Source organism: Lutjanus erythropterus, chromosome 23 (genome assembly GCF_056507025.1).
Source record: "Lutjanus erythropterus isolate fLutEry1 chromosome 23, fLutEry1.hap2, whole genome shotgun sequence".
NCBI classification, from domain to species: domain Eukaryota; kingdom Metazoa; phylum Chordata; class Actinopteri; order Lutjaniformes; family Lutjanidae; genus Lutjanus; species Lutjanus erythropterus.
The window spans coordinates 7,637,574-7,652,471 of NC_139339.1; the positions used below are offsets into that span (position 1 = coordinate 7,637,574).

The 14,898-nt window shown below is 43.6% G+C and overlaps 1 protein-coding gene across 7 annotated transcripts in view; it reads left to right on the forward strand.

The window, feature by feature from the left end:
- The first annotated feature begins 422 nt into the window (after nucleotides 1-422).
- Nucleotides 423-14,898, forward strand: part of ppargc1a (peroxisome proliferator-activated receptor gamma, coactivator 1 alpha) — a 49,332-nt gene continuing 34,856 nt past the window's right edge. For 2 of the 7 annotated variants that reach the window (XM_084713010.1, XM_084713011.1), the window contains exons 1-2: nucleotides 429-822; nucleotides 4,793-4,972. In XM_084713010.1, coding sequence (XP_084569136.1) covers nucleotides 775-822; nucleotides 4,793-4,972 — 228 coding nt within the window. In that variant the 5' untranslated portion in view covers nucleotides 429-774. Of the gene's footprint in view, nucleotides 823-847; nucleotides 1,251-4,792; nucleotides 4,973-14,898 lie in introns of those variants that run through there. The other 5 variants (XM_084713013.1, XM_084713014.1, XM_084713016.1 and 2 more) reach the window with 5 other exon arrangements.

Genomic DNA, 14,898 nt, shown 5'->3' on the forward strand with positions numbered 1-14,898 from the left:
GGGGCGGTTGCGACAAATCATATTTCTCCAATCAGAAACATGCTAGAGTGATGATACTCATACTGCACAAGCTTAGTTCAACCCTCTCCACCAGGAAGATATCAGACACATTCAACATCAGCTGCTGCAATTATTTAACAAAAAAAATATTTTGCGACCGTCCCTGATCGTGTTCAGTCCTCACTGCTGGGGTCAGTTGCACCGTCTGACTTGTTCTGTTCAAATAAATGTTGTGAACAATATGTGACATGTGATCATCTTTAAATAGTATGGGATGTTAGCAGACAGATGTTAGTTTAATGTGGAACGATTTGGTTGGTCCAGTTCAAATTGTCTCTGAGTAACTGAAAGAAATGCAAAAAGGTTGCAGGCGTCCCCAATCTCCCCTACTTTTTTGAATACACAGTACACACAGATGAATATACAGCCTATAGACAGATAGATGATGATGTGGTTTTAAGCTGGACATTTTTTGCAGTGCACGGAGAGGATTTTACTATGTGCGCAGCCAGACCCCGCCTGCTCACCGCGCGTCACTGGCGAGTAGTGTGGACGCGGAGTCACTCCCCTGCCTACTTTTAATAGCTTTGTCATGTGATGGAAAGCAGTTGTAAGACAGGTGCCCTCGGTTCATTCTCGGCGAGGGGCAGCAGTTGCCTGTGTGAGAGCGAGTGGGAAGCGTGTGTGGATTTCTTTTTTACTTGATTTTTCTTTCTTTTTTTCTTTTTTCTTTTTTTTTTTTTTTAATTTTCCGGACCGTCATTCAGTGGCTGGATGGCGTGGGACAGGTGTAACCAGGACTCGGTGTGGAGAGAATTAGAGGTGAGCGCTTCTGAAAAAAAAAAAAAAAAAAAAAAAAAAATCCCACTTCTTTCATCTCTCTAGCCCTCTGGACTTTCTTTTTTCCCTGGAACGATGGACAACGCTGACTCTCCGAGGCGGTGATTTGCACATAAAGTCTCCGCTGTCTCCTGCTCTGCTGCTGGTGCCGGTGTAGTGCGCGTCTGGACACACAGTTGAGGATGCGGGGGATTTACTGTACAACACGGGAATATATGACAAGTGGAGGGAATGTGCGGAATCTCCCTTTTCTCCTCAGTTAAAGATGTAGTTAATGCGTGCACATGCAGGCTCGGGACCATCGCTTTTCCTCCTCATAGGATCTCTGTTCAGTCAAACTGGCGGATATCTGACTGCATGCGCTCCGGTGCCGAGAAGCTTTTCACGCCGAGAAAATGACAGAAAGTCAGGTATTTTCGCTGACGCACGAAACCCACTGACGATAACAATCCCTTTGATGTGCTGCATGTGTCGGGGGGTAGCGCATGTTATTTTCAGAGCAAAGGTTGCCCACAGTACTGACGGACGGATCGGCTATCTGGCATTGCGCAGGAGCATCATAATACTGACGGTACCGGGCACGTCTGTGTGCCAACATCCCGGCCGGAGGAGCGGTGCACATCCAGCCAGACGTGCTCATTGTACGATTGTTCGAATTTCATGTCAAATTCTGCGTATTTTTGTCTGTTTGTGCAAGAAATCAGCTCTGAATCGTGTTTTTAAATGTAGTTTAAGCGTTTCTTACCGTTATGATAAAATGTATAGCCTAAAGATGATAAAGCACATCAAAGGGATACTTATTCGTTCCCTTTTTCCTAATTTAGCGAGTCCGTCAGGTCTATACTCAGGCTCTTGTGCGAATTTCATGTTATAATCTGCGTTTTTTTGCAAGAAATTTGCTCCAGTTCGTCTTTTTTATGTAGTTTGCCATTTTCTTAGCGTTGCGATTAAAGTGCACAGCCTGCAGCAGCTAAAGCACATCAAAAGGATACTTATTCGTCCCTTTTCCCCTAATTTACCGACTCCGTCCAGCTTGTTATGGACATTCAGCTCACCTGGCTGTATGTAGGTAGTTGTCTGCATGCAGGAGCTCGGTGATGCCTCAGAAAGGTTTTAACAACATGATGTGACTGCAGTCTGGCTGCATAATTGTTCTTATCTATGTTGCGTGACGTGAATATGAGCCAGAAAACTATATTTTACTGAATAAAAGTGAGAATTTAGGGGTTGATTTTCATTCAGAGTCGCTCCTTTGCACTTAAATCACCGGAGCAGACTCTGTCACTTTACCCAGGTAGGCTTCAGGAGAGTCTTTCTCACCGTTTGGACTGCGATTTGTCAGCGTCAATCCAGCAAACGTACGCGTCGTCTACAAATATAATAGAAACATTCATGTTTCAGTGAGCGACCTGTCACACAGGACCTCTCCTCTAATAATCTCCCCCCAGCAGGTGCTTTTATGTGCGGTTCGTGCGTAAATCACTGGAGCGCTGTGCTGCGCACTGATTGTCTGTCTGGCGGCGCTATTTCATTAGTTCACCAAGAAGTCCATAAGATAATTGGGCGCAGGACGTCCAGCCTCTGAATATCCCAACGTCTCTGCCTCCGTTTTTTTTTTTTTTTTCATCCCGTGCCTTGTCAGGCTGGATCATCGCAGGGGGAAGCCTAAGACGCAGTGAATCTGTCCCCTCCGCTGCTGCTGCTGCGGTTGTAACAGAACGGATTTGTCTCATCACAGTCTAAAGTCATCGTGTATTCGTGTTGGTGCGAATCCGCCGACAGATGAACTGTGACACCGGTGTCTGGGCGGTTTTTCCTACTTGGCACAGCATCCGTCTCCCAGCTTTGCCCTGAGCCGAACCCGACTCTCATCCTTCTTCACTCTGCGGGCCAAATACCTCCCGGCTTCGCCCGCGGATATCTATCATATATCTTTCTTAAGGCCGTCCTGTAGCGTTGTAACGTGTTGTCAACAGAAATTAGGAGTGTGTGGCCTATTAGACAATAGACTCAAAGCTGTTTTCTCAGGCTTGGATTTGCATGTGCACAGTCACAGAGTGTAAACACGCCCCCAGTCTGGTGTGTTTTGCCTTTTAATGATCTCTGAGTTTAAATCTCAAAGTTTGCATAGAGCACAGAGGAAGGTTTCCCTCACTGTTGCTCAGTTCAGCTGTTGGTTTCATGCCTGGAGGGGGCTGCACACTGAAATGAGTACATTATCCATAATAATGAATATAATTCTGCAGGGAAAAGCAGTTAAGACTGAGCAACATCAAGGAATAAGTGTTCTACATGCACTGCAAAAAATAAGTTATTGTTTCAACGTAAAAAAAAAAAAAAAAGGCATTTCCCAGTAATATTAATTCAGCTATGCTTAAAGATTCATGTTAAATAAGCTCAAGATGTCACGTTGAATCAACAAGTCACACTGACAAACATTACATGTCTGCGCTGCCTTAAAAATGTAAGTTTACTGAGTTTGAAAAGGCAAGTTGAGGTAATTTTGTATTGATTCAAAACAAATACACTTTTCTAGTCAAATAAACTTGATATAAATTCAGTTGTGCTTGAGAAACATGTTAAATGAGCTTAAGATGTTAAGTTGGACCAACAGTTGTTCAGTCACACTGATGACCACTAAAATGAATGATTTGATTTCCTTTTAACGTTCAGCTCGTCATTGCAAAATATTTTAAGTTAGAGGAACTCGTGTTTATAAGTACTGATGTGCTCTGAAAATAAATACTAGAAATTCTAAGTTTAATTAGGGTTAAAAAAATAAATAAAAGTTGTATATTTACATTAAGAATGAGAGAAGATTAGTTGATTCCATTAAATTCTTGTAAAAACACTTGTAAACTGCTGCATCCTCCTTACTCTCTGCTAAAACACATTTTCACATCATCAAATCCCTGTTAATTTCCAGTCCAGAGCCTCCTCACTTGCAGCCAGAACAGAGCTGATGATATGTGTGCGGAGGAAGCAAGAACAGCTGCCACATACAGTACACACTGGCTAGATTACATAAAAGAGGCTGGTGAATAACAAAATGTCAACAGGCAGCATTTAGTAGCACGGGGGCCAGCATGGATCTGAGAGCTTGGGGAGTGATGGTGGGAGGACAGAAGCAGAGTGGAGACAGGTTGCAGGTTTGCATGTCGTCTTGCAAAACCAGCAAAACTGTTCTGGTAATAATCAGTGGAGTCAATAGAGTCACGTGCCAGAGGCAAACATTAAACACAAACCAAATGAGAGAATTTACAGCTTAATTTGTCATTGAGATGAGAAGCTTAAGCTTGAACAACTTATCTCTTTGTGTGTTGTACACTGTAAAACAGACAAAGAGAAAAGTCAGAATTTCAAGGCTGCTGCCTTCACTAAAGTTTTGAGTTTTGAATCAGACTCAAAGTTTTGCTGACCTATAACCTTTTGTTGAGATAATTTATTTTTCTTCTTTGGATAAGCTTGAATCTTTGAGTTTTGGAAACCCCCCAAAAAATGTGGATTCCAATGAGCTGTGAACCTGATTTGTTGTTATTTGGGTGCTTGAAAATTAAATGAATGTAGTTGAAAAATGTTCACTTTCACTTCAACAAGTTAACTCAACAGTTTCTTTAGGTTTGTAAAAGTCAAAGATTCAAGTTCATCTAAAGAAGAAAAGAAGAAAAAAATTCCCGACAAAACATTCTTAGCTGGTAAAACTTTTTCAAAACCTCAGAGTTTAAGTTGTTTTTAATTAGCTTGCCTGGAAATTTTGAGTTTTCTCAACTTTTCTCAGCATGCAAATGTATGGCTTTCCTTTGTTTAGACAGGTTTCAAGTTTGACTGCTGTCCAGGTTCTGATTCTGCCATCGTTTCAAACTTGGCACTAAGAATTCAACGTCTGATTTGCATATGAAAGAGACGTGATTGTTGTCTGACTGTCCTTTTATCTGTTTTCATTTTTCTGCAGTGTGCTGCCTTGGTTGGTGAAGACCAGCCCCTCTGCCCAGACCTCCCCGAACTTGACCTCTCAGAGCTGGATGTCAGTGACTTAGACGCAGACAGCTTCCTGGGTGGCCTCAAATGGTACAGTGACCAATCAGAGATCATTTCTGCTCAGTATGGCAACGAGGCGTCCAATCTCTTTGAGGTAAGTAGAGCTTTTTGCATTCATCAATATCTCTTCCTTACTGCACTGCGAGCTGCTGTTTCTAAGGTGCTATGGAACATCTTTGCATCCACAGTGATTTCATTACACTCTCCCAGGGGTCAGGAGTGAGCTGGAATAATAACACGCCCGAGCAAACACGGCACGCTATCACAATGCTGAATTCACGCCAAACAAAATGTACAACTGTTACCAGTTTACAAACATGCTTTAACATTGCTCCGAGGTACAAAAGGCGAGATAACGTGAAGAACGATAAGCCCGGGAGGACCTTTGTCCCCTTGTTTGGATCCCGGCCGTGACGGTAGGCTCCCTTATCAAAACTTGGGGCATTTATTTGTGCCAAGAGTCAGTAATGCGGCACACATCTGAGAGAACGCTCTGGTAGTAAACTGTGGACATGGTGGGTGTATTGCAAAACGCTTCTCAAAGGTTGGAGTGTAAAACTTTAATCTTTGCTTCCCCCCTTTTCCTTTGCTCTACCTCCTCCTATCCCCTCTCCTCTTTCTGTTCTCGCCCGGTGACAAACGAAGTCCACAGAGGGTGATGATCTGGCCAGGGCCATAAAGCCATCGGTCTTGGGACTGACTTCCAGTCCCCAGTTCATTATAAGCCTTTATCAGTGCCAGAGATAGACAAGAAAGACTGAGATTGGATGCTTTAGCCTCGCCTCAGGAGGAAAAACCTTGTCTGACGGTGTGTGTGTGTGTGTGCATTTGCCTCTATAGCTGTCATGTAGTCACGTTTTCAGGGTCTCTGTTGTATGTGTGTGCGCCTCCTCAGTCGTCTTGCAGGCAACAGTTGATAACAGACTAAATTCTTTCCACGTTTGACCTCCTCCCCACCTCCACCACCACCACCACCTTTTTCAGAGTCTCTTTATATCACCACACATTCTACCTCTGTGGACCACCCCAACACACACACACACACACACACACGCACGCACACACGCACACACACACACACACACACACACGCACACGGCAAGGGGGGGCCTTAAGTACTTGCCGGTGTGACCGTGGCTCCTCTGTCGTCTGAGAGTGATATGGCTTGCAGCCACCGAGTGGCTCTGGGGATGGATAAAAATACCAATGAGAGTGTGTGCATGTGCTTGTGTGTTTGTGTGTGTGTGTGTGTGTGTGTGTGTGTGTGTGTGTGTGTGTGTGTGTGTGTGTGTGTAATTTTAAAGCACAATGGAACTTAGCACCCACTGAGGACCCTGATGAGCGAACGAGCTCTGAGCAAGAAGCTCAGTGTGACTTCCAATGTGGGAACAAGCTTGTATTTGTGTGTCTGCACAGCAGGGCTGGGTATCGTTCAAAAATTTTCAATACCGAAACCGATACCTTGGCTTCAGTACCGGTTCCTGAATTATACTTTTTCCGATGCCAAATCCATTTTAACAAAAAGAAAATTACACTATACAGTGCAATGCAGTTCTCACTTCACTTTAGTACTCACTTTAAAGAAAGAAGCCGTCCAAAGGCCTGGTGGTAAAAAAAAAATAAAATAAACAAAACAATGATCCCTGTCTCTGGGTGCAATGTTGTGTTTTCCCTGCATGCCTCAACATCATGTAACTTTAGAATGCTATATTTAGAATATTTTCAACACTTTACTTTGCTACCAGACAGCCTTTTCTGACAGGAAACCACTGTTTGGGAGTTGCTGGTCCACCACTACCTCAGTCTGTTAGTTTGTGTTATTGTGTGATTCATATGTTTTCAGTAGAATCACCGAAGTCACACAGTAACACAGATAAACTCACAGATGGAGGCAGCAGTAGACCAGCAACTCCTGTGTTCTGTAGGGTAACATGGCTGATTTTGTCTATGGAGTTTGATTGGTTTGGAGAGAGTGAAATTTGTTTAATATAACTGTGGTTTCCCATCAGAAAAAAAGGTTGTCTGACAGCGGTGAAAACATCCCAAATATAGTTGGACTGGCATATTCTGTACCTGATACACTGACTATTGATAAGTGCTTCATAAAACCCCACTTCAAATAATCCGAACCATCCATTTAAGGCAACAAGCCAATCATCAGCTTTATTAGATCTTAGTACAAACATGCTGCGTGCTTATTGGGTCACTGATGCTGATGAGATTTACTTCTTAGGTATTGAAATTTGTTATCAAATGACAAGGCATTTTATGATACTCAATATTATCGAAGCAATTTGATCGGTGCCATAAAAGTATTGATGTTAAATATCCACCCCTACTGCACAGGCACATGCTTCTGCACACCAGCACACGTGTTTGCATCCACACAAATCTGTGTATTGCAGCGAGCGGGTGATGTTTTCACACACTCAACAAGCCAGCAGCTATTGTGTTATGCTGAGGATATGGAAAGGCTTCTAATCAAGCAGTGAAAAACTGGGGTTGCAAAGCAAAGTAATGCATTTCCCTGACCAGGGATTTTTTTTTTCTTCCATCTTTGGAAAGTTTCAAGTCACCATATGAAGTGCTCAGTTCATCATACGGCAGGACCCGGCTAATCCTACTTAATCTGACAGGGGAAAGTTTGCCGCTCGGCAAGGATCAGAAAGCTGGGGCTGCAGCTGTACTTCCTGCGCCCCCCTGATTGGCCTCTACACAGGGCAGAGAAGCATCCAATCAAAAGTTGAAGATTAGAGGACGTGTTAATTAATGTTAACTGGACAGATTTGAAGCCTGTATTCTTTGTTTTCTTGCATTTTCCCTCTCGCACATATGACTGCTTAACAAAGCAGCATGTGTGTGGGTTTTAAGAAAGAGCAGGTAGCAGATTATCAAGGCTGCCTTGAGTAACATGTGTAACAGCTGCATGCAGCTGTCACACTGAGGCCTGTCTTTTAAAAGTTCCCCATCAAACAACACACTCCCTGGAAGCTTGAAGCGGCTTTCATTAGCTCAAGTAAGTCAGTTGTTGAAATGACTTGCAGCTCAGACAGAAAGACAAACACCTACTGTTTTTCTTGCACTCGGGCTTTTATTCAGGTTGCAGCTCCGTGTGACAAACAGAAGCAAATGAGTAAACGGTTGTTTGACTTGGTTATACAGCGCAACTGGGACCAGAAACATCACATCAGAGAAAGTATTATTAGACAATTAAAGGGATAGGTCGAAGTTTGGAGAAGCAGAGAGGGGGACCAAAGCTAAGCGATGCACTGCTGTGGACTGGGTCAGGAACAAAACATCACATGTAAAAAGTCCACCTAAAAAAATACATATCAGTTTCAGTATACACTATATTTAAAATATTTTCACAGCTTTAGTTTGACCTTTTCTGCCTAACATTGCTCTCTCCAAACCAACAGATCAAGGCAGTCCATATGAAATAATCTGAACTATCCCTTTAAGGGTGCAGTAGAAGTTGTTTACACTGTGTTTAAGCAGCGTGTGTACGAATGTGAATAAGTCGGTGTTTCTATCTGTGTATGTTCTGTTCCCTGAGCAGCATACGGTCTTAGATCACAAGCTGTCCCCTGGCTGGCCTTTTGCTCCATTCCCTGCCACTGTCCCAACTGTCCCTGACATGAAATGTGGAGAATGATACACCACAACCCCCCTCTTGTAACGCGCGCACACACACACACACATAACAGCTATCGCTCCTGGCACAGCGTGTTTGACACCTCTTCAAAACGGGCCGACCGTGAAAGTCCACAGTCTATTTTGGGCTGCAGTTGTTAAGGGGTGGTTACTCCAATAAGTTCCCAATGTACTGCCAAAGATAACGGCACAGAAGCGTGACCCAATGTCTTTTTAACCGCGGGACCCCGCTTAGATTTCATGTCAAGCTTCAGCCGCTTGATTGATGGAAACGCGTCTCGTTGGTTTCCCTTTATTCGCATTCCGATGTGGACGTCCCGCCGGCAGACGCTTTGGGATGCGGCATGTCCACATCACACGTGGACAGATCAAGGCATTTACAGTTGCTGTAGGTTGAGTCGGTCTACGTGAATATGTGAGAAAATTGGAACAGTGTTCACTTTGTGACATGTTATCACTGCCAGGCCCGTCCTGTTGTGAGATACAGCGATGATAGCTGGACAGGTGGGACAAAGGGACAAGGGCAGATAGAGAAAAGTGAAACAAAGGGAGGTGCAGAGATGGACAGAAAAGGCAAAGAGAGGACAAGGCATGGTGACATATGGGCAGTGAAGGAGACACAAGGTTTTTAAGCATTACTGGAAATCCTTGAAAACAGTTTGATAGATTACAGTGCCTTATTTTAAGTCAATGAAGTCTTTTAATGTCAGTAACTCATTTTGTGCTTCTTATTTTTTAATAATTATGAAAAAGTATCAGTTCAGGCACCATTTTTGGTGCCGATATTGTTTTAAAAGTATCGTTTTGGCACCGGTATTGGCAGAAACCCAGAAAATACCCAATCCTACTTGAAACTGCTCGAGCAGCGCTTGAATTTGACTTTGGAAAAGGTGGAGGAACCCTGGAGACAAACATAAGGACCAAATGAAGCCTGAACTTGTCCCCAGCCCAGATCAAACGCAGTGGATTGGAAGTGAAAGTTGTGGGTTTAACAGATAGTAAAAAAAGATCCCAAGGCTTAAAGCATTACTCAGATATGACTGTGACACACGTGGGCTGTATCGGTCATGCAAACTCTTTGTATCATGTACGCTGTATGTAGAATATTTTCACCACTTTACCACACGGTCAGATGGCCTTTTTTTGATAGGAAATCCCTGTTATAAAAGACAAATGTGGCTCTCTTCAAACCAACCAAACTCCATAAACAGATCAGTAATTTTTCCTTGTAGAACAACAACAGCAACTGTTTCCTGTCAGAGGATTCAGTTGCTGTTCTACTGCTGCCTCAATTGTTTCTTTGTGTTATTGTGTGACTAGATGGGTGACCAAATGAAGCATGGACTTCCATGGATTGGAAGTAAAAGGTTGTGGGCTTTACGAGTAGTAAAATAAGATCCCGAGGCTTAAGGCATTACCCAGATATTGTATAGGGACATGCTGTGAGTGAAAGCACGTGAGCAGACATATGTGGGCCATGTCAGTCATCCAAACTCTATATATTACTCCAACAGGATGTAGCGTGCAATGGCATCAGACTTTGCAAGGCATTATGGCGCTTTGCCTTGCTTGTTTGAGTGTTTTTGGACAGATGCTCGGGCGCTTATTCTTAAGTAATGACAGATTAGATTGATTGGGTCATCTTCAGCAGGCTTTCATAAAACATGCTGTGATGAAATGTTTTCCCCTTCCTTCCTTCGCCGCAAACACGTGTAAGCATAGATTAGCTCACACACTTGTTGGCGACAGGAAACAGGAGTGTGCACGGAGCCATGGACCCTCTGAGAGGAATTGTCACGCCCACACACACATAAACACACACTCACAGGCAGCCGAGACCCTTATTGTCCCTGTTCCTACTCCCTGCTGAATGCCGGTTGCGTTTATTTTGCAAATTTATGCTGACATTTGAGAGTACACCACCCGCACCAGTTCACCGCTCCAGCAAAGGGTGTATGAATTATCATATTCCACTGTATAATATGATTTTCTCAAGTGAGTCTTATTAGAATACACCACACTTTCCTCATCTCGAGTTCCCTACAGTTTCCACCGTGCTGATACATTGTTTGCACTGTCTGATGGAAGAAATCCTCCATCACTGTCGAACTGAGGGCGAACCGCCGCTTTCAGACCCGCGGCTATGCCATTTCAAGATGCACAAATGAGAGACAAGCAGGCGCAGACGTATAGTAGAGAGATGCAGACTTGGGCTGTCCAAGCTCGTGTCATCTTGGAGCGTCTGTCAGATCCACTCCACAACAAGAGCTCTCAACCCACCGCCCTGCAACACTGTGGGCTCTGCTCTCTGCCATCCCTTCTCCTCCCTCTGTCTTTTTCACTCCCAAGGCAAGGCATTTGTTCCTGGCTGATGGGAAGTTGAGGCTGCGCTGGCTAAACAAATATATTCTGGCCTCCAACAATCGCTTCTGGAAGGAGGATGGGGGAAAATAAAGGGATAGCAGGGAGCAGGGGGGTGGACACGGCCAAAAAAAAAAAAAAAAAAGAGAAGTCCCCTCGGGGAATGTTTGGAAAAAGAGCAAGAGAACATCCTTTGGTCTGGTGGTGGCTGCTTGGCTGCCTGTCTAGCTCTTTCTCTCTCTCTCTCTCTCTCTCTCTCTCTCTCTCTCTCTCACACATACACACACATATACTCTACTCAACTCACATTCCCAGTGGGCTGCTGCTGCTGATTGAGGCATGGTTTGGTGTTCGTGCCCCAGCTGATCCCCAGCCCCCAGTGGATACCCATCTCTCTCATCACATCGAAGCCACCGACATGTTCGTGTGTGCATGTGTGTCTCGGTGTAATTGAGACACCCTATACAAAGATCAGATAGTGGTCTTTTCTGGCCAGACACAACACTTTCATCGCGTTCTGTTTTTGTGTGTTCGTGTGTGTGTGTGTATTGGGTGGGAATGACTATTTTTAGTACCTGGGGTAATCTCCACTAAGAGCCTTTCAGGGCTGTTTCACTTAAACCTGGCCAAAACACTAAGCCAATAATCCACCACCCCCACCGCTACCCCTACCTCCACCCCCCTGACTCATACTCACACACACACGGCAACATGTTGCAACGATGCAACGATGCCATGCGATAAGACCAACCCGCCTTGTATTATTTAATAGTGTACACTTCACAGGGGCGAGCAGGGAAATTCCTAGAATACTGTTCCCCTCCTGCGACAAAAAGAGACAGAGCAAGTGCAAGATTATGTTTGCATAGAGATGAAATGAATTGATCAAAGAGTGACAGGCAGAGGGCTACAAAGGAAGGAGCGAAGGCGATAGCAGGTAGCGAGGAAAGAGTGCGAATAACAGACGAAAAGGGGAAACCTCGACAGAGAGGGGAGAGGATGGAGGGAGAGGCCTTCAATCAGCAAGTGCTGTGATTCATGGTGAAGCGCTATCAGTCTTGGGCGATAGGCTGCTTCCCCTCTCCAGGAAAGGCCAATCGATCCCAGGTGTGTCTGTATGAGTGCGTGTTTGTGTGAGTGTGTGTACGTATTTCGTGCCAGCATGTCCAGCAGTAGCCTTGGCCAGCCCTTCTGCTTTGGTAGTTTGCCATATTCTGTCAATCTCTGTGTGTTTGTTCACACAGAGCTTCCACAGAACTTTGTTGATTCTTAACAGTAATTTGTTAAATTTTAGCAACGAGTTACTGAACAAATATAGAGCTGGCAGATATTCAAGAGTAGCTTAGAGGATTTTTTGTGTAGGATTTAGTAGCATCCAGCAGTAAGCTTGCAGATAGCAAACATGTTGCCTCATCCTCTCCTGGAACCTACAGTGGCCACAAAACTCACAGCATACTGGGAGGTACCTCTCTACAGTCAGTGTTTGATTTGTTTGTTCTGAACTACTATAGAATCTCAAGATCTTTCCCTTCCCAATGCCGATTCTGATCCCTGAACTTAGCATATCATCCGATGCCAAGTAGCAATCCAAAATCAGAAAAAAATCTGAATTGAATCAGACTCAGTAAAGAATCTATTTTGTTTACCCTCAACTTAAAAACAGTTCAGTCCAATCCAGATGACAAGCACAAAAGAAAGCCTCAAAGTCAGTGGATCTGGGGCGCCCCTGTGGCTCCAGTTGTCAGAGCATGCGCCCCATGTGCTGAGGCTGTCGACTCCCACCTGTAGCCCATTTGTTACATGTCATTCCCTTTCTTCAGCTGTCCCTTTCAAATAAAGGCAAAAATGGCCAAAAAATAATCTTATAAAAAAGTCAGTGGATCTCCGCAGAAGCGAACTAAATCAGAAAAGATTGAAAGAACAGTTTAATGAAAGAACAGTGTCTGTATTCACAGTAATATCCACAGGTTGCTCACGGTAGCCTTTACCAGTCGGTCAGTCTGTCAGTAACTTAGTCAGGTTTGCGCATCGTCTGCTAAAACACCGCCAGCAACTCTCGAGGAAACTCCTGCAAAATACACAATCCACTGAATTATTGTTCCTCCTGACTCAGACCCCAAAGATCTTGTGCTTTCTGGCTAAAATAACACAAACTTTGCAACGTGATCTGATGCTGAGGAAAAGCTGGCATTTCTCTCCTCCACTGACCTTAAAATCTGGTGTATGGGACGGTGCTGGAATGTAGCAGTGTCCCGTTTTTGGGGCTAATACACCACATGGTATCAGATCAGTGCATAGACATGCATATTCCCAATGTAACATTTCTGGCAACATCAGAGGCATTTTCCAAGACCAGCATTGGAACAAGCCTTCTAGAAGCACGGTCCCGCACCATCTGTAGATATAAACACCTCGTTGGTGTACAGTAATGAAAACACAACAACTCTTAGTTTTCAGTGATTGTACACAAATGAAAACATACTTATGCCTTTAGAGTCCCCTAAATCTTACACGCTGGACCTTTAACACCAGACTGAAAAGAAGTGTTTCGCTGCCCTCTCAAGTTGGTGTGATCACAAGTGTGATCTGTTGCACCTGTAGCCTCACCTGACAGTGGCATCATGGATTACACATACAACAGTATACACCAGTGTAGCAAGGTTAGAAGTTGAACAACTAGAGGTCAGAAAAAAAACAAGATAAGCTGGTGTAAACTTGCTCCTCAAGTTAGCTCTGATTAGCTCTGTTAGACTTTGTACAGTAGCAGAAAATATGTTAGTCCTGCGCAGTCAGGTTAAGAGAGAAGGTTGTAATGCGTGTCTTTGATAAGATCTGCAGGGAAAAAGCATTCTTGTGTGTTTAATTTTCATGTTTCATAATTTTGGTCATTTAATTTTATCACATCTTTTGGCTATGTGCCCTGTAATCTTGTACTGTACATGTGAAGGACTAGTTTTCCCTAGTCCCTTTTTTAAGAGCTTTGTCATCCATGCAGAAAAAAACCTCCCCATTCTAACTAAGCTTTATGATGTGCACTGCATGCTTATAGCTCCAGCTTATTTCCCCCTTGAAGCATTTAAGTCTGCACAGGCCTCAAATAGTTCAAGAGGCTCTCCGAGGCTCTGCTGATGCATGAGTGACTGGATGCTTGGATGAGTCACTTGCTGCCCAATCAGTAGCTCCCGAGTCAAAACTGAAAGCAGAAGCTTTTACAGACATTTGGTCACTGCAGATAGAAAACATTCCTTCCACTTACTTTTTGTAAAACAAAAACTTGATTGTATGAATGTATTTGAATAGAGTACGACTGGATGAAAAGTCTGTCTCAAGGAAATGGAAATGTTTTATACAGATATGGACATGGGTTGAGGTTCAAAAAAGGGCTTTATGTCTAGTCCTAAATTACTTTTGCAAGTACTTATTACTCTTTGCCCAGGAGGATTTATTAGCAGAATGTGGCAGAAATGGAACATGACATTAATACAAATGTTTTCATTAGTGTATAATCACTTGAAAATAAGAATTCTTGTCTTTTCGTTTCTTTAGATTGAGCCATTTTGTTTTACCTTGGATGTTGGAAGTCAGAATGACATCACAATGGATTTCCAGTACAAGTAAATAAAACTTTCACGCATTTCACGGTACCATCATAGATTTTGAGGTTGGGGTGAGTGAGGTTCTTGCAAGTTTACAAGTTGGAACTCCATTTTCAGGTGGTATTCATGCTGAAATTTCCAACTTCTTATTCAGAAATTCCGACTTCCTGCTTCAGATGGAATGCACCATAAATCCTACACACTGGTCCTTTAAGTACTTGCACATAAACATGATAATTTGGGATAATGACAGCGAAAGCAAGCATGTTTTTTATCAGGTGAATTGAAAATCATGTGCATTGCGAAATTGTGAAGTGGTGTATCTGGGATAGATCTGCTGCATTTATGTGCCATGACAGTGTTGTTGACCTCAGGAAGTCAACAGCTCTAAAATTGTCTGCTTGTTAAT